The following is a 22,869-nucleotide window of genomic DNA, read 5'->3' on the forward strand; positions in this document are numbered from 1 at the left end:
TCTCCCCGAGGTGGATCTGATGGCCACCCAATACAATGCCAAGGTGGAGAGGTTCTGTTCCCTCTACCAGGAGGACAACCCCTTGGCAGTAGATGCCCTATCAATACCCTGGAGGTTCAGGCTGGCGTACATCTTCCCTCCACTTCCCATGATTGCGAGGGTATTGGCCAAGATCAGGCAAGACCAGGTATCGGTGATTGCCATCATCCCGTTCTGGCCGAAGAGGGCATGGTTTACCCACCTCATACAGATGAGTCGAGGGAATTACTGGAGGCTTCCACTTCTTCACAACCTGGTAACCCAAAACAAGCGGCTATGCCAGAACCTGAAGAGGTTCAACCTGACAGCCTGGAGGTTGACCGCACCCTATACGGACATAACGGATTGTCACAGGCCGTGAGAACAACTATGGCCTGTGCGAGGGCAGAATCCACAAATCGAAGTTATTTGAGAATTGGAAGAATTTACCAGCAATGGTGCGCGGAGAGACAGCGCCCATTAACACCAATAGATTCAATATTGGAGTTCATGCAGAATGGGCTGGAGAAGGGTCTCACCCCAGCAACACTAAAGGTACACATAGCTGCCCTCTCAGCCGTACTGGGGGTCAGATTGTCTCAGAATCCGTTGATAAATCAATTCCTGAAAGGGGCCACTAGGCTCCGACCTTCGGTGCAGTTCCCAGTACCACAATGGGATTTAGCCACGGTACTACATGGGCTTTGTGGGCCCCCCTTTGAACCCCTACAAGAGGTGGGGTTAAAGTTTCTTACATACAAAGTGGCGTTTCTGCTAGCCGTTACTTCGGCTAAACGTACAGGGGAATTGCAGGCGTTGGCAGCCTCGGAACCCTATCTGTTGTTCTTTCCAGACAGGGTACAGTTAAGATACCTTCCGGGGTTTATACCAAAAGTCCCTTCAGGTCAAAATATTAACCATACAATTACTTTACCTACATTCTTTGCATCCCCCTCCTCCCCAGAGGAGGAGAGGTGGCATACCCTAGATCTGAAGAGGGCTTTGCAGATCTACCTGGAACGTTCCAGGTCCTTCAGGAAGGCGGAGAACCTGCTAATAAATTTTGCAGGCAGATATAAGGGATGTAGAGCATCCAAAACAACTTTGGCACGATGGATCAAAGGAGCCATCTCTCTGGCGTTCTGTACCCAGGGACTATCGCCGCCTGGGTTTGTGAGGGCTCATTCGACCCGTGCGGTTGCCGCTTCTTGTGCAGAGAGACATGCTGTCTCCCTGGACCAGATCTGTGCGGCGGCAACCTGGAGCTCTCACCTAACCTTTGTTAGGCATTATAGACTAGATAGGTTTAGCGAGGAGGCAACTGCCTTTGGTCGCTCAGTTTTGACGTCAGTATGTCAGGAAGTCCCACCCTAGGGGGATTTTTCTTGCTACCTCCCCATCTGTTGTGCTGCTGTGTTGGACGTATGGGGAATGGAGGATTATGTAGATAATCTGTTTTCCCATAGTCCAAACAGCAGCACAAAGCTCCCTCCCTATTTATTTGGTTTGACATTCTGAAGGTTTTTTTGAAATTTATACTTTATAATTAACACGTGGAGGGGGAGGTCTGGTGACCTCTTATAGGGGAGGTTATTGATTGAGCAAAAGTTCCACCTGTCCTAATTGCGTGCAGGGGCAGGAATACCCCATCTGTTGTGCTGCTGTTTGGACTATGGGAAAACAGATTATCTACATAATCCTCCATTATCCAGGATCCAGGAACTGATTAAAAGCTACAGGAAGCGACTAGAGGCTGTTATCTTTGCAAAAGGAGGATGTACTAAATATTAATGTCACTTTTCTGTTGAGGTGCCCATACTTTTGCACCGGTCAAATTTTGGTTTAATGCATATTGCGCATTTTCTGTTAGTATAATAAACCTCATTTCAATCCTGAAATATTACTGTGTCCATCAGTTATTAGATATATCAAACTGAAATGGCTGTTGCAAATACCAAAATATTTAGAACTAAAAATGATTAAGATTAATAGGGGTGCCCAAACTTTTTCATAGGACTGTATATATATATATATATATATATATATATACTGTATATGTGAAGGTGTGAGCCTTGAGGGCGCTGTAGACCAAAAACAGGGTTGAAAAGGACTCTGACCACACCGATGCCAGAGAAAGGGGCTCAATTCCATTGGGAGTGCACACAGCAGAGTACTGCTAGTGACCTGAAGGATCAAGTGCACTGTGTACAAGTTGGAGACAGGTGGTGTGTCCCAAGAAGACTGAAATCCAGAAGGAGCCCAATCCGCGGGAGCTTTTGCAGGCCGTATACGCTCCCATTGTTTTCAATGGGAGCTGGTACAGTATACGCGGCGCTATTTTGCGGCCGTGATTTTGCGGAGGCCGCAAAATAGCGCCGCGTATACAGTACCGGCTCCCATTTAAAACAATGGGAGCGTATACGGCCCGCAAAAGCTCCCGCGGCGTCTACGTACCACATTACGAGCCAAAATACTCCGTGTGAACCCGGCCTCAGGGTTCAAGAAGTGAGGTATTGCCCTGTGTGTGGGCTAGGCTGTTTTGTTATTTTTGTTCCTGTTATCACTTACAAGCTGAATAAAGCCACTTATTTTGGATTGCCATTACCTGCTCTGCTGTTTATTTGGCACCCAGCGCCACCAACACCTCTGTTAAGTCCAGGAAACCTCTACCTTTGATGCTAAACTACCCCACAACTCCCACTTTTGGAGTATAAGACACCCCCCCCCCATTTTTCTCCCACAATTGGGGGAAACAAAGTGTGTCTTATAGTCCATAAAATACAGTATTATTTTTTTATTAGCTATTATTTCATTACGTAATGGGTGATATTTATTCTTATCTGTCCACACTCCTTGCTTCTGCTCTACAGACCAATGAGCTCATGCTCCAAGGTGTCAATGTCTGGACGTCCAGTACCTCCTTAATCCACACCAGGGACTACCGCAACTGTTCAGACCTCTACGGGGGCAGTATACTGTGTGAGGGGGTCTAAGAGATCAAAATACTGTTTGGGGGATCTTAGCAGTCACATGGGTACGCTGAGCACCCTGATGTCATGACATGTCACTGCTCTTGCCCAATTACAGGCCTGAGTGAGGAGGCCCAAAAGCAGTGAAGGAAGGTGAGTATAAATGTTTTTTTATTTTTTTTCAACTCTCCTGGTCCTCCACAGTATTATACTCTGGGGTCTAGAATTATCGATTCGATACGAACACCGCGTTGCAAATCCACTTAAAATTTGATTCCCTTCCCACCTTCCCTGGCGCTTTTTCTGCACCAATAACAGCGCAGGGGAGGTAGGACAGGAACTATGACAATGGAGGCCATGAAAAAAACTAGAAAAAAGCCATTGGCTGCTGAGGACATGTGACCTCTGATTCAAACGAACAGGCGGCATCAGCTCCGATTCATTCTGTGCTTGCACTTAGTTAGAGAGAGACATCTGCTGAGGGCTAGATAGGTTTTAGATTCTGCTAGGCAGGAATAGCAAAGAAGAAGAACCACAACAGCTCTTTTAAGAGCTACACTAAAGGGAGAAGCTCAAACAAGCTCGGCACAATGTCTACCCACAAACGCCAAAGTGGGATTCACAGTAATTAAGCCAGGCTGTATCTGCGCAACCCAGCTTTCCGCGGTGGGGATTAAGCTAAGTGGGATACACTGAAATTGTATGCCCATATACCCTATATACGCTTAATCCAGGGTTCAACAGTGCTCCCCCCTGAAACTAAAGGGATATACACTGAAATTCTCAGCCCAGATACACTATATACGATCCATCCAGGTTGTCACGGTGTGTACCCACAAAACAACAGTGGTATATACATTCTAATTCTCAGGCTATATACGCTTCATCCAGGTTGTCACGGTGTGTTCCCCCCAAAAAATCAGTGGGATATACATTCTAATTCTAAGGCTATATACGCTTCATCCAGGTTGTCACGGTGTGTACCCACAAAAAAGTGGCCTACATGTATTGGGTGTCGAAGTTGGACCTGTGGCTTGAACTTGCCCTATACACCTTCGAGGTGCTGCCCTGTCTTGCCGCCAGCGTGCTATCTGAAAGGGTCTTCAGTGCAAAGTTTGGGGAAATCAGGGTGGATTCAGCCTCTAACCAGCAGAGTTTGGGGAAGTCAGGGTGGATTTGGCCTCTAACCAGCAGAGTTTGGGGAAATCAGGGTGGATTCAGCCTCTAACCAGCAGAGTTTGGGGAAATCAGGGTGGATTCGGCCTCTAACCAGCAGAGTTTGGGGAAATCAGGGTGGATTCGGCCTCTAACCAGCAGAGTTTGGGGAAATCAGGGTGGATTCAGCCCGTAACCAGCAGAGTTTGGTGCAAAACTCTGATTATCCTGGTTGAACTTGTTCAGTAATGAGGCCAGTTCAGCATGTGGATCTTCTACATTAGGTTGTCCCCCTACACACACACAATATGAGTACTGTTGGATTTCCCATTGCCTATTCCATCTGTGTTTGTCATGGGCAACGTGATTTAAAGGGGTGCTTGGTAATGTTTCTTTAGCTTAAAATTTGTGTTTCTGTCCACACAATTGGTAAGGAAAGAATGTTTACAACAATTTTTCCACTGTCTGAGAGGTTGTATTGAGTGTGTAAAGTGTGTAGTTGTTAGGCTGTGATGTTGGGGTAATAGAGGGTCTTTGGTGTGTTAGATGCCCCCAGACATGCTTCCCCTGCTGTCCCATTTGCATTCCAGAGGTGTTGGCATCATTTGCTGAGGTGTCATAGTGGACTTGGTGACCCTCCTGAGTCGAATAGTGGTCTCCCTCTTAACGAGTATTTTTCCCCATAGACTATAATGGGGTTCGATATTCGATTGAACAGTCGAATATTGAGCAGCTACTCGAATCGAACTTCGAACATTTCACTGTTCGCTCATCATAGATTTTATATAGGCAGGTTATTTGGATGTTATTTAATATGTTAATTATGTGATATTTATGGTCATATGGTTCTAATTTATTATTCATATAAGGTGTAAGTTTAAATAAATGTCGCTGTGGCCTTTACTTCCAGCCCTGGTGTCAGCGTCTTTATTGGTTACAGGAATGGTAGGGGGGGTGGGAGGGAAGGGTTGGAAGCTTAGGTCCCAGCCTATTTGGACGATTTTACTACCGTAATAAAAAAACAAAAAAACTTGATAGTCTTCAGTAGTTGATACCTTTTTAACCCTGCTTCAAACACTGGAGAGGGGTTAAATTTGTCACATGGTTTTATGTCACTTTACAGAAACCTGTGAACTGATAAGGACCTGTAAGTGTTTACATTGTCTCCACCAATTACTAACAACACCCCCCCCTCCCCCTGGAATTCTAACACCCTATGTGCCCTCTTTGTATATAAATATGCATCCTTCAGAAATGCTTTAAATTTACTTGAGAAAGGACCCAAGAGGTTCCGAAACGACGTAATCTGTCATCATTATGAGTTAGCCATTAAAAAGGTATCAACTACTGAAGACTCTCAAGTTTTTTTGTTTTTTTATTTCCAACCCACTGGCTAACACGGTACAAGAACGAACATTTTCATTTTACTACCGTAGTCATGCAGGGAGTTCAAAAGGGAATCCCTGTGTCATACCCCGACCCCTTAGGCCTTGCTGAGGGATTGGGGCATTTTTATATACATTTCAGCTATAACTATATTAACTCTAGACCTCTAGTCAAAAATCTGATAAACGATAAAGGGCCATATAGAAATGTGTTTATGCCCCTCCCCTCTGGGACTGACTACAGGAAAGGTTATATGGTGGGATTTCAAGGAGACAGTAGACATTTGTAAGGGAAGAAAGACGAGGTGGACAGTAAGAGTTTGGAGGGAGGAGGAGGTGTGTGGGAGCATGGAATAGGAAGAAGTGTCTGCCTGCAGCGATGAGTCACAAGCCGAGTGACAGCTTTCAGACCTACGAATAGGTTGCTCAGATAGAACGTTAGAAATTCATTCCTTAAAAATGATACACTTGTCGACTGATATTTTCGATCTGTTCCAAATCTGTGGAAATGAAAAACCTGCCAAATAAAGATGATTCCAGAAACAGAAAGCAGACAAGGTGTATAAGGAGAGATTGTAAGGATGACAGGCACGTGAATAATGACACTTACGTGCTTTTACTCCATCTTTGATCCTATGTTTTAATATAGCTTCATATTGCTTGGTGCTCCTTTTTTTTATACACAGCTCCAAATCCTCATAGGCCTAATATTATATGATTAAACAGGTGTGGGGACGGTAGCTCAGTAAGAGCAGGGGTGCGGACCCAACCAGTCAGAGACAGGGAAACAAATCTTACAGCAAAAACCGGTTTATTTAAAAAAAAAACCAGCAAAATAAACCAACCCTTACATCAGGCACAGGATAAGCAAAATAAAATACAGCCTTAACTTCAGGCAGAAAGGCAAAACAAAACCTGCTCCTCTGAGCACTAACTAAACAGAAAATGCTAACTGTACGTGTGGCTTACTACCAGCCACACAAATGACAAAACACCACTGTACCGTAACACAAAGCTCTCAATGTCAGGACAGACCCAGACACTTCCTCTGCTCCCAGGATCTGCCCTGAAGTGCAGCCTCTGCAGTCTTTTATGGCCCAGTAACATTCCTATGACCCACAGCTTATTCATGACCCATCCTGGACCACACATATGTCAGGAATCGGGAGGCGATATACTGGGATTCCAGCACTCTGCCTATCACCTTCTCACACAGGTTTTACCACAAAAAAATATTTGTCCTCTTTCTATATTGCTGATTAATTGGGGTCTGATGTAGACCCCGCACTGATCCTGTGAAAGGCGTGTTTCACCCATATTCTTAATGTAGCAGTTTAACACAGTCATGCCCCACTTCATTCATTTAAATACAAACATTGGAAATAGCTAAGGTACAAGTCTCAATCCGTCTCAGACGTGTTATTCCTCATAGAAATTTCTAAATACATTGATTGACATTGTCATCATGTTGGGGGGGGGGTGTCTCCCACACTTTGTCACACAGTCCAATCAGTATTAACAAAGTCAGAAAGAGTGTATAATACACATCCATTTAAACAAATAGAATTGTAATGACCATTTGTGGATTTTCTCATGATTTCCAGAGAGAATAACATAGAGACCAATGGAATTGAAATTCTAAGAAAAGATGTTCCAGAATTGCTGTTTGATGGAACAAGTATGTGCCAACATAGACCTGTTGAGAAAGGCCATAGGTCAAGTGAAATATACTAACATTCCTTGAATGCAGAATTAATGCATGTTGATGATTGGAAAATTATCAGATATTCTAGAAAATAATTGGATGATCGTAAAATGATACAATATTTACTTTACTGCCGGCACCTATGTATCCATCATAGGACCAGTACAGAAATCAATCCGTGTAAATATTGAGATATGTTATATGATAACCAGTCTGACTACCAATCCAGAGCATAATCTCCTGCATAAACAGGATGTCAGTTTCTTCTGTGTGGTTAACTTCCTGTGAAGTACAGAATAACATCATCAGTTCATTCTGACACCTCTCTGCTCAACCAAGCCTGGTGTACCTCCCCCCAACCAAGACTGCTGCTGACAAAAGTTTTGTAACCCCCAGTTAGTAGATGAATCCATACAATTAGTAGCTTCAGAGTTCTAAATCCCCCTTGACTCATACTCCCTGTCTGTGCTATATGTGAGTACTGTGTAGAGAATCTTCAGTGTATCCTTTGAGTTTCAGCTTCACACAATTCTCCTCTTCCTCCTGCTAGTAAGAGCTGTCAGCTAGAACCAAGATCGATGCTGGGTAGACAGGCTGAAGTTGCATCACATAAAAGTTCTGTCAATTGCTGCCCTTAGATATGACTTGGAACAGACAAAGTGCAGTATGATATGGCACAGGAAAATTAAAATTCAGGTTGGCAGCCCTGATAGAGTGCTCCTATACTTACAATCTAAGTATTAGTCTTGTTACATAAAATTAAATGGATCATCAGGATTGAGTGTACATCCTTTATAGTAAAAATTCCGTTGACTCATACTTCCTGTCTGTACTATATGTGAGTGCTGTGTGCAGAATCTTCAGTGTATCCTATGAGTTGCAGCTTCATACAACTCCTTCCTGTCTCTTGCTTGTAAGAACTGTCAGGGAGAAACATATCACAAGTAAAAGACTTATGATTAGCCTATGACTCCACCCATTTGACCTCTTTAAAGCCAGATGCATAATGGCAAATGTAGGCTACAAAGATGCCCATGAAAATGCATAGGAACCAAATCAGAGAGGAAAACATAGCTTAGATGGTGGATGATCCAGGACGGCACAGGAAAAATTAAAATTCAGGTTGGCAACCCTAGCGGAGTGCTCCTTTAATTAAAATCTAAGTATTAGTCTTGCTCCATAGAATTAAATATATCATGAGGATTGAGTGTCCATCCTTTCTAGTAAACGGCCTGTAATTTATAAGCTTTTGATGGGCACAGTTACGGCCCGCGGCCAACACTGTTCAAATTGGGGCGATGCCCACCTGGTGCCTGAATCAGCTAATTCATACTACCCTCAATTTCATCCCATGCCAGGCAGCAGAAGCTGTTTTCAAGGGCACAAACCACAGTTTATTTCTCCAAAGAGTGACAGATGCAGCCAGGCCCTCCCTGGGACTCTGTCCAAACATCGCATATGTCTGCGTGCCATCTATTAACTTGTGCCATACACAGGGAGTAAGCTCTTACACAAATTGGATGTAAAATTAAAATGGGTAGAGTAGGTGTGCCAAAAAGCGAGCTGGTGCTGCGTTCTCTAAGGTGAGCCAGAGCTGAAAGCGATTGGCAGGCAGGATGAGCGATGTTATCTATAGGCATGTCAGACACATGGCAGCGCTCCCTCCATGTCTGCAGCTGCTGTTGTCAGGCAATCTGTGGGGGAAATTAATAAATCTTTTCCTTACTGCTCATTCCTATTCATCCGGAAACAAAGGTCACATCATTCCTAATATAGATCAATAGATATAGAGAAAAACACCCTAAATCCAGAATCTGATCATCTAGAAATTCTGATAGTCCGATATTTCATAATCCAGAGTTCCCCTCCTTCTGTTCTGGATTTTTTTCCCCCCTGATTGCATATATATACATACATACAGTGGTAGATAAAGGGTACTATGGGTACCGGGCTGTTCAGAAAACTTGGGGTCCCCCTCCACTCATTCCAAAAGATCCCTGTGTCCAGTGGCGTAACTAGGAATGGCGGGGCCCCGTGGCGAACTTTTGACATGTCGTCCCCCCCCCACGGACGCCGACGCCGAAGACCTCGACCGACCCCCTCCTATGCATTTCTGCGTGTTCTATTATGCCCCATAGTGGCCCCTTAACACAGTATTATTCCCCCCATAGGGGCTCCTGCACACAGTATTATCCCCCATAGGGGCCCCTGCACACAGTATTATCCCCCATAGGGGCCCCTGCACACAGTATTATGTCCCACTGTGGACACCCATAAACAATTATTATACTCTGGGGTCTTTTCAGACCCCAGAGTATAATAATCGGAGACCCAGGGGGGAGAAAAACATAAAAAACTACTGTTACTTACCTGTCTCCGGCTCCTACGCGGTCTTCTCCACTGCCTTCTCCTCTGCCGTCCTTGTTTAATGACGTCTGACGTCACATGACCCGGGACGCAGGCCGGGTTCATGTGATGTCAGAGACGTCAGAAAGGACGTCAGGCAGGATCGTGGAGAGGTAAGTAACATGTTTTTTTATGTTTCTTACCTCTCCCGATCAGCTGATCATTATACTTGGGGGTCTGCAAAGACCCCCGAGTATAATGATAGCAGCGGTAGCGGCTGTCACCGGGCCCCTAATGTCCCGGGCCCTGTGGCAGCTGCCTCCGCTGCTATGGCGGTAGTTACGCCACTGCCTGTGACAGAATAATGTCCCACAGTGGCTGCTCCAGGCAGTATGTCTTATAATGGCTCCTCTATGTAGTATAATGTCCCATAGTGGCCACTCCTTGTAGTATAATGTTCTATAGTGGTCTCTCCATGCTGTATAACGTCCCAGAGTGGCCCATCCTTGCATTATAATGTCCCACAGTGGCATCTTTACATGGTATAATGTTACACAGTGACCACTCTATACAGTATAATGTCCCACAGTGGTCCCCTACACACAGTATAATGTCCCTCAGTGGCACATACATAGGGTTAATCGAACACAAAATTTGGGGTGTTACTATTATACTCAGGAGTCTGAAGTATATAAAATAAGCAGAGGAGTAAACATAACAGACAGTCTTACTTACCCCCCAGGTTCCATACATGCTCTTCCAATTTTTTTTTGTAATGTACATTGAGAGCCCCATATAGGGCTCACAATGTACATTTTTCCCTATCAGTACAGTATGTCTTTGGAATATGGGAGGAAACCCACGCAAGCACAGGAAGAACATTCAAACACCTTGCAGGTGTTGTTCCTAGCGGGATTTGAACCCAGGACTCCATTGCTGCAAGGCAGCAGTCCTAACCACTGAGCCACCATGATTCCTCTGTTCTAATTTTTACCATTATGTGTCAAGAAACAGCATTTAGGCCATGATGGATTTCATAATCGCTGTGCTTACACAGTAAGCGTAAGTGGCCATTTTCTTATGGCCGCGGGCACGTGCAGTCTGCTCTGCCCGAGGCCTAGAAGGTTGAAACCCAGCTCTGGAAGAAGACGCGCAGAGAAGCGGGTTCCTGAAGCAGATGGAGGCGTCACTGGAGAGTTCTCTCACAGCATTGGGGACGCCCCCAGTGCTGTTTCAGCTCTAGGGCCCACCCCCAATGATGACACAGAACTCATTTGCATACTGAAGAAAACCGGGATTTCAACTGAACGGCGGAGAAGACATCTATAGGTAGGAGAACAATAGCCTTTCTTAAGGCTATTCCTATGTGTTATCGAGGAAACAAAGCATTTTAATGGTAGAATCCCTTTAAAGTCTATCTGCAAATGTTTCCATTTACTGATAGAAATGGGAGATCAAAAGTGTTGCGCAAATTCCTCCCCATATCCAAAATAACCCATCCGAAATAACCCAGCTCAGAAATAATAACTGATTTAACCCTTCTATCCCTGTCATTAATTGATTTTAATACAATAATTAGGCATGATAAGGTGTACGTGGATTGACATGTCTTGTGCCGCTGACTCGGCCTCCTCTTGGTGACTGTGATGTAATTTTACTCCCACATATGTGATAATGAGCATCAGTGACCTTCACAGGCCACGTATCCAGGTACTGTGCAGACTATGGGTTGTGACGCAGGATGGGTTGTTTCTACGCGTGGTAATGACTGCGCTGGTAATATCGTAAGTAATGTCAGCAGACAGACTGTCATTGGAAATGCTGAAGTGTTTTCCAGGAATTCTAGTTAGGATTCTGAAAGTTTTTATTTTCATTCTTTCTAGGAACAGCGCCACCTCTTATGTATGGATGGTGTCTGATATTGCAGCTCACGTGAATGGGGTTGGGCTGCAATGCCAGAAGCAGCCCATGGAGATGAGTGGTGCTGTTTTGGATAAAAACCAAACAGAAAAGGTAGACATGGTATTGTAATCCTGGAAACCGCTTAATAGAGGACTGGTCACCTCTCCTGACATGTCCACTTTAGTAAATACATTCAGATTAATATAACACATCTAATATAAAGCATTTTTTTATGCTCATTATCATTCTGTAACACTCAGGAGGGCCAGGGCTGGTATCACAGGTAATATATCAGATGTAGAAAAAATAGAAATATCCAGCTCACCATATATCTCTTGATACAAAAGTCTTCTGGAGAGCTTAGGCAAACAGGTGGACTCCTCCCGTCAGTATCAATAGACTCCAAACAGTAAAAAAAAAAAAAAAAAAAAAAAAAAGGGCCAGCTGCATCCAGATTGACTTCAATTTCCTCGGTACTCCAATATATATAAAATATAACTTTTATTCCATTTTCATTAAAAAGTTACATAGTAACTAAACGCATGTTCACAGAAGACGGCGACGCATTTCGGGTATGTCTTCTGGGAAGAAGGGTGACATACCCGAAACGCGTCGCCGTCTTCTGTGAACATGCGTTTAGTTACTATGTAACTTTTTAATGAAAATGGAATAAAAGTTATATTTTATATATATTGGAGTACCGAGGAAATTGAAGTCAATCTGGATGCAGCTGGCCCTTTTTTTTTTTTTTTTTTTTTTTTTTTTTACTGTTTGGAGTCTAATATATCAGATGTGGCTGGCTTTCAGGGGGTCCCTGGGTCCCAAATGTGCACAAAATCTCCTTTTTGATGTCCCCGACTACCCACCCCCACGTGATATCTGACAATGACAACAGACAACCAGGTTTCGGGGGTAGCCGTTGCTCTTTTACTAGCAGGACAAGGTAATACAAATGTACGTATGGAGTAATTCTTCACATACAACACAGCGATCTTTGTAGGTAGTGTCCAGTTAAGCAGGTGATAGAGTTTAGAGCAGGAATGCTTTGGATAGTTTAATTAGTAGTTGCTTGGGTAGTTAAACTTGTATATACTTGTAAAGATGGCCTGTATCCAGGGGGTTAGTCCTCAACAAACTGGGTACACGTATGTAGAAGAGCGAATACAATTTGTCAGGAGCGGGAGACCCTCAAATTCTGCCAGACTAGCTATGGGCTTCTTAAATATAGATTTGTCCCAAAGACTTACCTGAATAGAGAGATACGTGTGAGGTTCCCAGATGTATGGATAAGCAGGTCCGTAGCTTTAGTGCTTGTAGGCTTGGAGCTTCAGAGGAAAACACTCTCTGAGGAGAATCTTGAGTACAGAAGAAAAGACATCTCTGTTTGAAGTGCTCTCAGACTTGGCTGCCATTTTTCCGCTCTCCATGTGCTGCTCTCTACAGCTAGCTCCACTCAAAGAACCAGACAAAAGGTCCCCAACCCCTAGAGGGGGCTGTAACTCCTCCTCCTCCAGGCCAGTCAAGGGAGCTTGATTGGTCCTGAAGGTCACCTGATCATACTGGTCATTCCTGTACACTGGCAACTCAAATTACAATGGCAAAGTATAGGCAGGTGTAGTTCACAAAAACATCCACAAGATGGCACATTAATAGACCCCCCTGTGTGCTGGATCTGGTAAAATAGAAACACTGGTAAATATATAGAAGGAATGAAGGGGAAGGAAACTCTTTACCTTATATGCAAATGTCCATACCATCTCGATCTGCAAGAACTATTAAAGGGAATGGGACGAGCAGTACCGGGACATTACAATTCCTCTTATATTCCTCCTGGAAACGCATAACTAAACTGACAAGTGGGAGTTACCATTCTCCTTGACACCTTGTCATCTTCTTTTTATCTGTTATTCCTCCTGTAAATGTGTGATGAAACTGACAAGTGGATGTTACCATTCTCCTTGATGCCATATCATCTTCTCAATGTGCTGTGTCATTCTTATATCTCAAATAAGCTGACAAGTGGGTGTTCATTTTTCATTCTTACATCTCAACTTTTCACATGTATCTATCAGATTATACAATACCTAAAAAATTGTTAGCTTCCGCAGAGAGCATATATAACATGAACTCTGTGCTATGGCTGACAAGAACATACCTTCCAATCGTTCAGCAGGACAGTCCTGGATTTCAGGTGTTGTCCTAATGTCCTGGGTGGAAACCACTATGCCCTGACTTCATTTTTATCTGAATCCCAAGGATTTTTTGTCTGTTACCATGGAGACACACTGATCTGCATAGGGGCTGTGGACAATAAAGTTAATCTTGTTGGATTCTGTAGATTTTCAATATCTCTCTGTATTCAATCAGAGACATACTGTCAGGATACGGAGTCGCCGCGGTCTCCTTGCTGCGCGGCGTCTCCCTGGGAGACGTGCTAGGAGTTCTATTGGGTGTGCTTAGGTGATTAAGGGTTAATCTTTTCCTTACCTTCAGTCTCCATGCCATTGGCCATCAGGTGTGTTCTCTGCTGCTATTTAATCCCCACCCAGGCATGGATCCTTGCCAGCCATTCACTTTGTGTTTACTGGTTCCTCTGCTCAGTCTGATTCCCTGTCTGTTAATATTCGGTCTGTTCTCTTGGTTAATCTGCCCGGCTTGTATTTTTGACTATCCCTTGTCTTTTGATTTGGTACCTTTATTATATCTCCTGGCTCGACCTCTTGCTCATCTGACCTCGCCTTCTCTTCTGTGTCTTGCTGGGACTTGCGGTCCTCCCTGGTTCCATGCTGTTTTAGTCTTTTGTTTTGCATTGCAGTTACACTGTGCTTTCTGTTTAGGTGTGAGCCCCGTGACTCCAGTCCCTAGGACTTTCAGGGCCTCCTCTCCCCTTATCCTAGCCGCCGGATAGAAGTGTCAGGAGCCTTGGTAGGCGCACTTCAATTAGGAAGTGCATTGGTCTGCCTCATCTCAGATATTACAGCATAGTTATAGCTGCAGGGCCTGCGACCCCTTTTGTCATTAGTTGCACAGTGTTGCTTTCCCATCTGTGTCACTTTGCACTGCCTGACCCTGACTCCAATCCTTACACATACAGAGGTACAGTATGGCACCACAGACTGCTAAGGATTTCTGCTCTGTAAAATTTAGAACTTGTATGGTGCCATAATAAAGTCGTGTATTTTATATGTATTTGGTATACCTCTGTATGAGATCAGAGACATACAGAGGTACAGAAGAGTACAATAGACTGGTACGGATGCTACATTTTGTGTCTGTAAAACTCAGAGTTTGTATATAGCTGTGTATTTCACGCTTAAAGGGGTTGTCTAGGATAAATTGAAAATAGATCCCTAAACTAAACCCCTTTCCCGACCTCACTTCTAATTGACTTAATTAAAAAAATAATCTTGGAATGATCATGTGACCACCACCAGGAACATTTTCTGATGATCCGGTGACGTTCCGCATTTCCGGAAATGAAGCTTCACTTATACTGCCCTTCTGCGCACTGGGGGGGGGGGAGGGGTAGGTAGTTAGGTATATAGATAGGGCTAGTAGTCTGTGGGTTAGCTAGGGAAACAGGGAAGGGGTGTGGGACAGGTATTTCTAGGGGGATCATGGGAGTTGTAGGCTAAGACAGCGGCAAGTATATAAACAGATGTAGAGGATACTAGGAGGTCCCAGAGAGAGCCAATAATCACTCAAAACTGCTAAAGGTATTTTGGTGCAATTGTTAACCCATTACTAGCACTAAAATACCTTCTTTTTTTTTTCTTTTTTAAGTGTGTGGGGGGGGGGGGGAGGGGTTCCCAGAAAACCCCTTTAAGGCAATGTGTATGGACACTTTCTGTATATATATAATATATATATATATATATATTTCAATTTAAAAATTTTTTATTTCTTCTCTCCAGCAACATTTCTAATGAATTCTGTGAATCTCCTGCTTCTTGGCTGAACATTATGATTTATGGAGTGGTCTCAGTAAATCTAATAGGAATGAGACAAGATCATGGGCACAATTAGATCTGTGTTATGTGGCTTATATAATTACTGCTGCTTCTTTAATTATCCCAAGACTATTTGGAAGACAAGAATATAAGTCAACATGATCTACGAATGTCAGCTGAGACGTTTACAGGGGTATTCATAAACCAGCCTCATAAACATTCATTGAATCATTTAGCCAAAATTAACTGTTTATCTAAGCGGACCCTCTAAATGCCCCCAGCTAACCAGATGTGTGGTCTTATTGCTGCTGGAGATGTCTTCCAGTAGTTCTCTTTGCTATTTCGAGCATGTGCAGTAGGGTGCCACCATTCTGCGATCGTGTAATATGACTGCGCATGCGTGGGCTTGATTTCTTCATTTGTACAGGAGAGCATGCGCAGTCCACACGATAAAACACCAAATTCTTGTAGGAATTGTAGTTAATACCCTAGAATAGCCTTCCTCAGCATTCCAACCTTATTCATACAGCCCAAATTTAGGCTGTCCCCATATACACCCCATATAAACCCATATAGAAAGCCCAAATTTAGGCTGTCCAAAAATGATCCAAATTTATCACAGTGGCAGATGCTGGTTGATAAATATGGTAAATCTTTAAAGTTTTTTGTCTAAGATTAACCCAACTATTAGAAAACATTTTGGCTAAATTTTTAAGCAATTTGGTGCGTTTTGCCATATTTGTACCACCCCCCTTTCCAGGAAGCGACTTCCCTTTTTTGAACAAATCAAAAAATATTGGTCTAAAACCAGATGTGGCAAAAAGTGCCAAAATGATAAGCATGGCATAAAAAATAAGTAAGTGTGGTACTCACCCACCCTCAGCAAATCACTCCCACACTCCTTGCTGGTCTTTACTTCTTGGTATCTTGAGACACACAGGAAATGTCTGGAGATCCTCCTCAGCCAATCACTGGTAGAGGCGAGTTACCGCTACATCCAGTGATTGGCAGAGCAAACAATTTCAGGAAGGACCAGGAAGACGTGAGTAACGGATACCTGGACATTGTCAGAAAGGGACTGGCAAGGAGATCAGCAAAAGTGTTCATGACTTTTTATTTTTATCTTTACACCATTCTCATAGTTCAGGGAAAAAAATTATCTTGGAAAAATCCTTGAAATCCTTCTAATGATAAATCATGCAATCAATAGAAAGAGCCATAAGGGTCCCATGTGGGTGGTACTGAGCCATGTGGAGCCCTACAGTTCCCTATACTGTGTACGCCAGCATGGTGACTCTGTTCAACACTGTATATTAGAGATACTTTACCCCGGAATCTTGTAAACCAATTTGGCCACCATTACTGCTCCAACAGAATATCATATTGTACATGTCTGATAAGTTATGCTAGCTGTAATGGTGGACATGTTGTTCATCCTGTTTTCCCCAAGGAGTAGACAGTCAGGAGCAAACTGAGAATGTAATGGGAACAATTACACTGTCCATTCTGAATGAGAATAGATGAAAATGAACCCTAAAACCTTAAGCTGTATATACAGTAGTATGTAGACACTTAGTGGGAATATTTATTATATTTACGGAATGGCATTATTGTGTAGAAAACATATGGCAGTGTTACATGGGCAGTATTTGGATACCATATGAATGTATTTAGTTATTATATGGATCAATCAGTGCACAGACGGGTTATAAAGAAAATGGCTAAAAATAGGGTCAGGTAGAGGAACCTACAGAATTTTTGTTGCCCATGAGTCCCATTTTTTGTATGCTAGCAATGTTGACAGGGAATCTGAAGTGCCACCCACCTGTCCTGTTCAGTACTGCAGCCAGTTGTTTAACCCTTCATGAGCATCTTGTTTAAAGAAAAAGTGTCACCAGAAAATCACCTTTCTTAAGTTTTTATTTTAAGCATATTTTTAAGAATTTTTGATAATTTTATTGTAAATTTTCTACGTCAATCTGGCCACTATGCCTAAGAAGAAACAGAGACTGATTCATGAATACAAGAGCAAGACCCTATTTAACACTCTGGAGAATGGAATGAATGTCTCACATGGGTTCATGTCATGCTATAGAAATCACTCAACTAAGACAGCCAAAAAGATAAGAACCTGGGAACTGTGAATTGTCTACATGTTTATACTAATAAGCCTCTTCTTCTCCTCCCCCTCCCTCCTGAAATCCTATCCCTATGTGTCCTGTTGTACATAAATATGCACAGCCTTCAGAAATTGTTCTTAGTTATATCTGAAGAAGAAGCCAAAGAGCTTTGAAACGTTATATTCTGTCATCATTATGAGTTAGCCATTAAAAAAGGTATAACCTACTGAAGACTCGCAAGTTTTTAGTTTTTTTTTATATATAAGAAGACTAATAAGCCACAAAGACTGGCACTTGCCAATTCTGTAGGATTTTTCTTTGTAGCAGTCACTTTATTCACATCACAGATAGGATTACAATAGAAGATAACTCCTTTATAGATAACATCACTGACCCATCATTGCATCCACTACTGACAATAGATGCGGTCATAGCTTATCTACTCCTCCACCCCATAAAAAACATGTCTCGAAAACTCTCCAATAGCCTCAATGCGTCAACTCCAGACTATTGCTGTGAAAATTATGCTGTAAAGCATATCACCAAATGCTGTTATAGAGCAAAGGAAAGCTGCAGCATGATGGCCGCCCAAATAATTTTGTACAGAAAACAGAGTAAAAAAATCTACAATCAAAAATTAAAAACAGATTGGAAAAAAATTATTTTAATCTATATATAAAAAACCCACATTGATATATTTCCTGAATTTATAATGTAGACGGATAAATAATGGATTTTTATATTTTATGATAATTATATATGTAGGTCATAGGCAGTGGTGGACTTAGACATTAGGGTGCAGGAACAGCATGTGGACCCCTTTTATTCCATATCTTATCACAGAGAATCAATGGTGCAGACAAACAGGTTTTAGTAAAAACAACAAAATAAATAAACAAAGACCTACAGATATATGTAAGCCCGATTGCGGCGAAACGCGTAGGGATGCGTCCACTTATGTCCTTCTATGTGTTTGGGCCCAGTAATTTGGCATCATGACCTCAGATAAACCAATGTAATTGTGCAGTGACTCTCTGGCGGTTTTACCGATGCCTGTATGGTTTATGCCTTTGGGTATATATGGGAATTGCGTTTTGATTGGGGATCGTTTCCTACGTTATGCTGGCTTATCACTATCTATTTGATTGTTTAGCTGGTTCTTTCTCTCTTCCGGCTTACAAATATCTGTAATTATTTAAGCATAGCACATATAACTGAGATATTATTTGGAGATTTACCCTGATCCATGAACCTTGTCACACTACTGGCATTTCCTATACTTTACTATCTAGCCAGATACTTATATATTTTTTAACTGGTTTCCCTGACATGTTTTGTTATTCATTTGATATATCTATTATAATACTTTACTTGTGATACTTTATATTTTTGGTGCCCATCAGACTGTTCTGCTTTACTCCCAGTGTCTTGTTTGTCCTTGGCTATTTCCATCTTGCCCTGCTGTATTATTAAAGCTGTGATTTTATATTTAATTCATAAATTTACATTTTTATATTACTTTGTGTATTTATTGTTTTTTTTTTCTGACCATTGCTTTTTCCTAGTTTGCATATGTTCCAGTTGTTGGGTCAGAGTGCATGCAGATGCACTCACACCTGCCTGCTGCCATTCCTGAGCAAGCTCTGCACTGCTGGTAGCCCGATCCCGCAGCTGAAACACTTTTAAGAGATGGTCCTGGTGCTTGCTGGTCTTTCTTGGGCACCCTGGAGCCTTTTTGCCAATAATGGAACCTCTCTCCTTGAAGTTCTTGATGATGCGATAGATTGTTGACTGAGGTGCAATCTTTCTAGCTGCGATACTCTTCCCTGTGAGGCCATTTTTGTGCAGTGCAATGATGACTGCACGTGTTTCTTTAGAGATAACCATGGTTAACAGAAGAGAAACAATGATGTCAAGCACCAGCCTCCTTTTAAAGTGTCCAGTGGTGTCATTCTTACTTAATCATGACAGATTGATCTCCAGCCCTGTCCTCATCAACACCCACACCTGTGTTAATGGAGAAATCACTGAAACGATGTTAGCTGGTCCTTTTAAGGCAGGGCTGCAATGATGTTGAAATGTGTTTTGGGGGATAAAGTTCATTTTCTAGACAAATATTGACTTTGCAAGTAATTGCTGTTAAGCTGATCACTCTTTATAACATTCTGGAGTATATGCAAATTGCCATTAGAAAAACTGAAGCAGTAGACTTTGTAAAAATTAATATTTGTATCATTCTCAAAACTTTTGGCCATGACTGTAGGTACAAAAATAAGCAGAATAAAATACAGCCTTAACTTCAGGCAAATGTCATATCAAAACTCCTGCTTGTCCGAGCTCTAACTATTACAGAATAAGGCTAACTGTACATATGGTTTACTTCACAAGCAAACAAAATTCCCAGTTTGGTCTCACCAAAACTCAGCTCTCCAGGACAGACCAAGACACCTCCTCTCACTCCTAGGATCTGCCCTGAAGTGTAAACTCTGCAGTCTTTTATGGGCCAGTAATGAGTCCAGGATCCACACCTGGGGCTGAGGCCTACTCAAGACCCGCTCATGACCACACATAGGTCAGGAATTGGGGGATATATATTGTGACTCCAGCACTCTACCTGTCAGCTTCTCACACAATGTATTTGTAATTGCGAGCCATGCCATTTAATAGCACAGGCATTTATATTAAGTTTAATAGACAGTAGGAAGAAACTTTAGGGTGGCAGTGGACCTGTGTGCAACTGCACATGTTGCACCAATGGTATGTCCACCCCTGGTCATAGAATAGGACATCAGGTCACCCCTTTAATGTGTTTTAATAGGATGCTCAATATTTGGAACTTCTTTATTACAGAATGGAATTGTATTATAAGCAATTACCAGATATACTTGAGTATAAGCCGAGTTTTTCAGCACAGTTTTTTTGCTTAAAAAGTCCACCTCGGCTTATATTCGAGTCATTACGGTAATACCATAGTTACAGACCCGGCATACAGACACGGGGGGTGGGTGCCGGGCCGCAGCATCGCCACGCTCCTGGCAGAAGTACCGGGGCCTTCTAGCAGAAGTACCGTAAGTACTTCTGTAGTTTGAAATGAACAGCATCGCCCCCGTGTCTGTAACTACGGTGGCTGTAGTCTGTAGCGGTCTGTAGCTAAAATGGCGCCGCTCTGCTCCAGAGCCGTCGCCATTGCAATTGGCACCCAAATTCCAAATGGGGGGAAAAAAACCCAGTCCTCAAGCTCTGGGAAGGGACAGACAGACAACCAAAACACCCCCTCCCCTTTCCCAGCACCTACTGCTACCAAAAACTCCGACCATTTTAATTTTTGGAATTTTCTAGTAGCTGCTGCATCCCCCCCCCCCCCCCCTCGGCTTATACTCGAGTCAATAAGTTTTCCCAGGTTTTTTTGGTAAAATTAGGGGCCTCAGCTTATATTTGGGCCGGTTTATACTCGAGTATATACGGTACCTGGTAATCTCTTCCTATCTGCCTGTATCTCTAAGAGGAAGAAAACTTGTCATCAATTTGCTAATATAGATTTTCATTGTTTCCAGTCACTAAATCCGCAAAGCTGTATCCGACTGGGGGATCGCTGGATTTTTCCCACATTATGATGCAAGGGGATGGACGGCGGAGAAGAAATGAAAATTACTTTGATGATATACCAAGATCAAAGCTTGAAAGACAGATGGCTCAGGTAATAACATTTCCAAATTTACCACAATTCTACAGAAGAAAATTCTACCTGAAGCTACATCTATATGTTCATGTGTTACTGGATGTCAATCATGGATAAATAGATGATAGATAGACAGACAGCAAGAAAGATAGATAGATGAAAGAAAGAAAGAAAGAAAGAAAGAAAGAAAGATAGATAGATAGATAGATAGATAGATAGATAGATAGATATAGATAGATAGATAGCAGAGTTAACCTGAACTTCTACAATTGGTTAAATTGCCACCGCGTGATATCTTATCAAAAAAGATCCATAGTAAAGTCTGTGCCACCTGTACGTTTGTGTGCCACAGTGTATGTTCTCTACAAATGCCCTCCATAACACAGCATGTGATGGACATGAAAATTGGGATACACAGAAGCATATTAGGGGCCCATATAATAATATAGGCTAAAAGCATAACATGAAGCTCCTGGGCCAAAATCTGTCCAAGCCTCCTCCAATTATAATGTATTGTTCTCCTCATATAGGGGATAAGCACTTTCTGATCCACTAAAGCTCCTGGACCAAAGTGCAACAGTAGCCTGTACATCCCGCAAGTTACACCCCGTTTTGATGGCACTATTACTAGAGATGAGCGAACACTAAAATGTTCGAGGTTCGAAATTCGATTCGAACAGCCGCTCACTGTTCGAGTGTTCGAATGGGTTTCGAACCCCATTATAGTCTATGGGGAACATAAACTCGTTAAGGGGGAAACCCAAATTCGTGTCTGGAGGGTCACCAAGTCCACTATGACACCCCAGGAAATGATACCAACACCCTGGAATGACACTGGGACAGCAGGGGAAGCATGTCTGGGGGCATAAAAGTCACTTTATTTCATGGAAATCCCTGTCAGTTTGCGATTTTCGCAAGCTAACTTTTCCCCATAGAAATGCATTGGCCAGTGCTGATTGGCCAGAGTACGGAACTCGACCAATCAGCGCTGGCTCTGCTGGAGGAGGCGGAGTCTAAGATAGCTCCACACCAGTCTCCATTCAGGTCCGACCTTAGACTCCGCCTCCTCCGGCAGAGCCAGCGCTGATTGGCCGAAGGCTGGCCAATGCATTCCTATGCGAATGCAGACTTAGCAGTGCTGAGTCAGTTTTGCTCAACTACACATCTGATGCACACTCGGCACTGCTACATCAGATGTAGCAATCTGATGTAGCAGAGCCGAGGGTGCACTAGAACCCCTGTGCAAACTCAGTTCACGCTAATAGAATGCATTGGCCAGCGCTGATTGGCCAATGCATTCTATTAGCCCGATGAAGTAGAGCTGAATGTGTGTGCTAAGCACACACATTCAGCACTGCTTCATCAAGCCAATACAATGCATTAGCCAGTGCTGATTGGCCAGAGTACGGAATTCGGCCAATCAGCGCTGGCTCTGCTGGAGGAGGCGGAGTCTAAGGTCGCTCCACACCAGTCTCCATTCAGGTCCGACCTTAGACTCCGCCTCCTCCAGCAGAGCCAGCGCTGATTGGCCGAATTCCGTACTCTGGCCAATCAGCACTGGCTAATGCATTGTATTGGCTTGATGAAGCAGTGCTGAATGTGTGTGCTTAGCACACACATTCAGCTCTACTTCATCGGGC

At 43.0% G+C, this 22,869-nt stretch overlaps 1 protein-coding gene across 4 annotated transcripts in view; it reads left to right on the plus strand.

The window, feature by feature from the left end:
• Positions 1–22,869, plus strand: part of ANKS1B (ankyrin repeat and sterile alpha motif domain containing 1B) — a 115,139-nt gene that overhangs the window by 38,824 nt on the left and 53,446 nt on the right. For all 4 annotated transcript variants that reach the window (XM_075274912.1, XM_075274914.1, XM_075274913.1 and 1 more), the window contains exon 2: positions 21,105–21,247. In XM_075274912.1, the coding sequence (XP_075131013.1) occupies positions 21,161–21,247 (87 nt within the window). In that variant the 5' untranslated portion in view covers positions 21,105–21,160. The remainder of the gene's footprint in view (positions 1–21,104; positions 21,248–22,869) is intronic.

Source organism: Leptodactylus fuscus, chromosome 5, assembly GCF_031893055.1.
Source record: "Leptodactylus fuscus isolate aLepFus1 chromosome 5, aLepFus1.hap2, whole genome shotgun sequence".
Classification (NCBI taxonomy): domain Eukaryota; kingdom Metazoa; phylum Chordata; class Amphibia; order Anura; family Leptodactylidae; genus Leptodactylus; species Leptodactylus fuscus.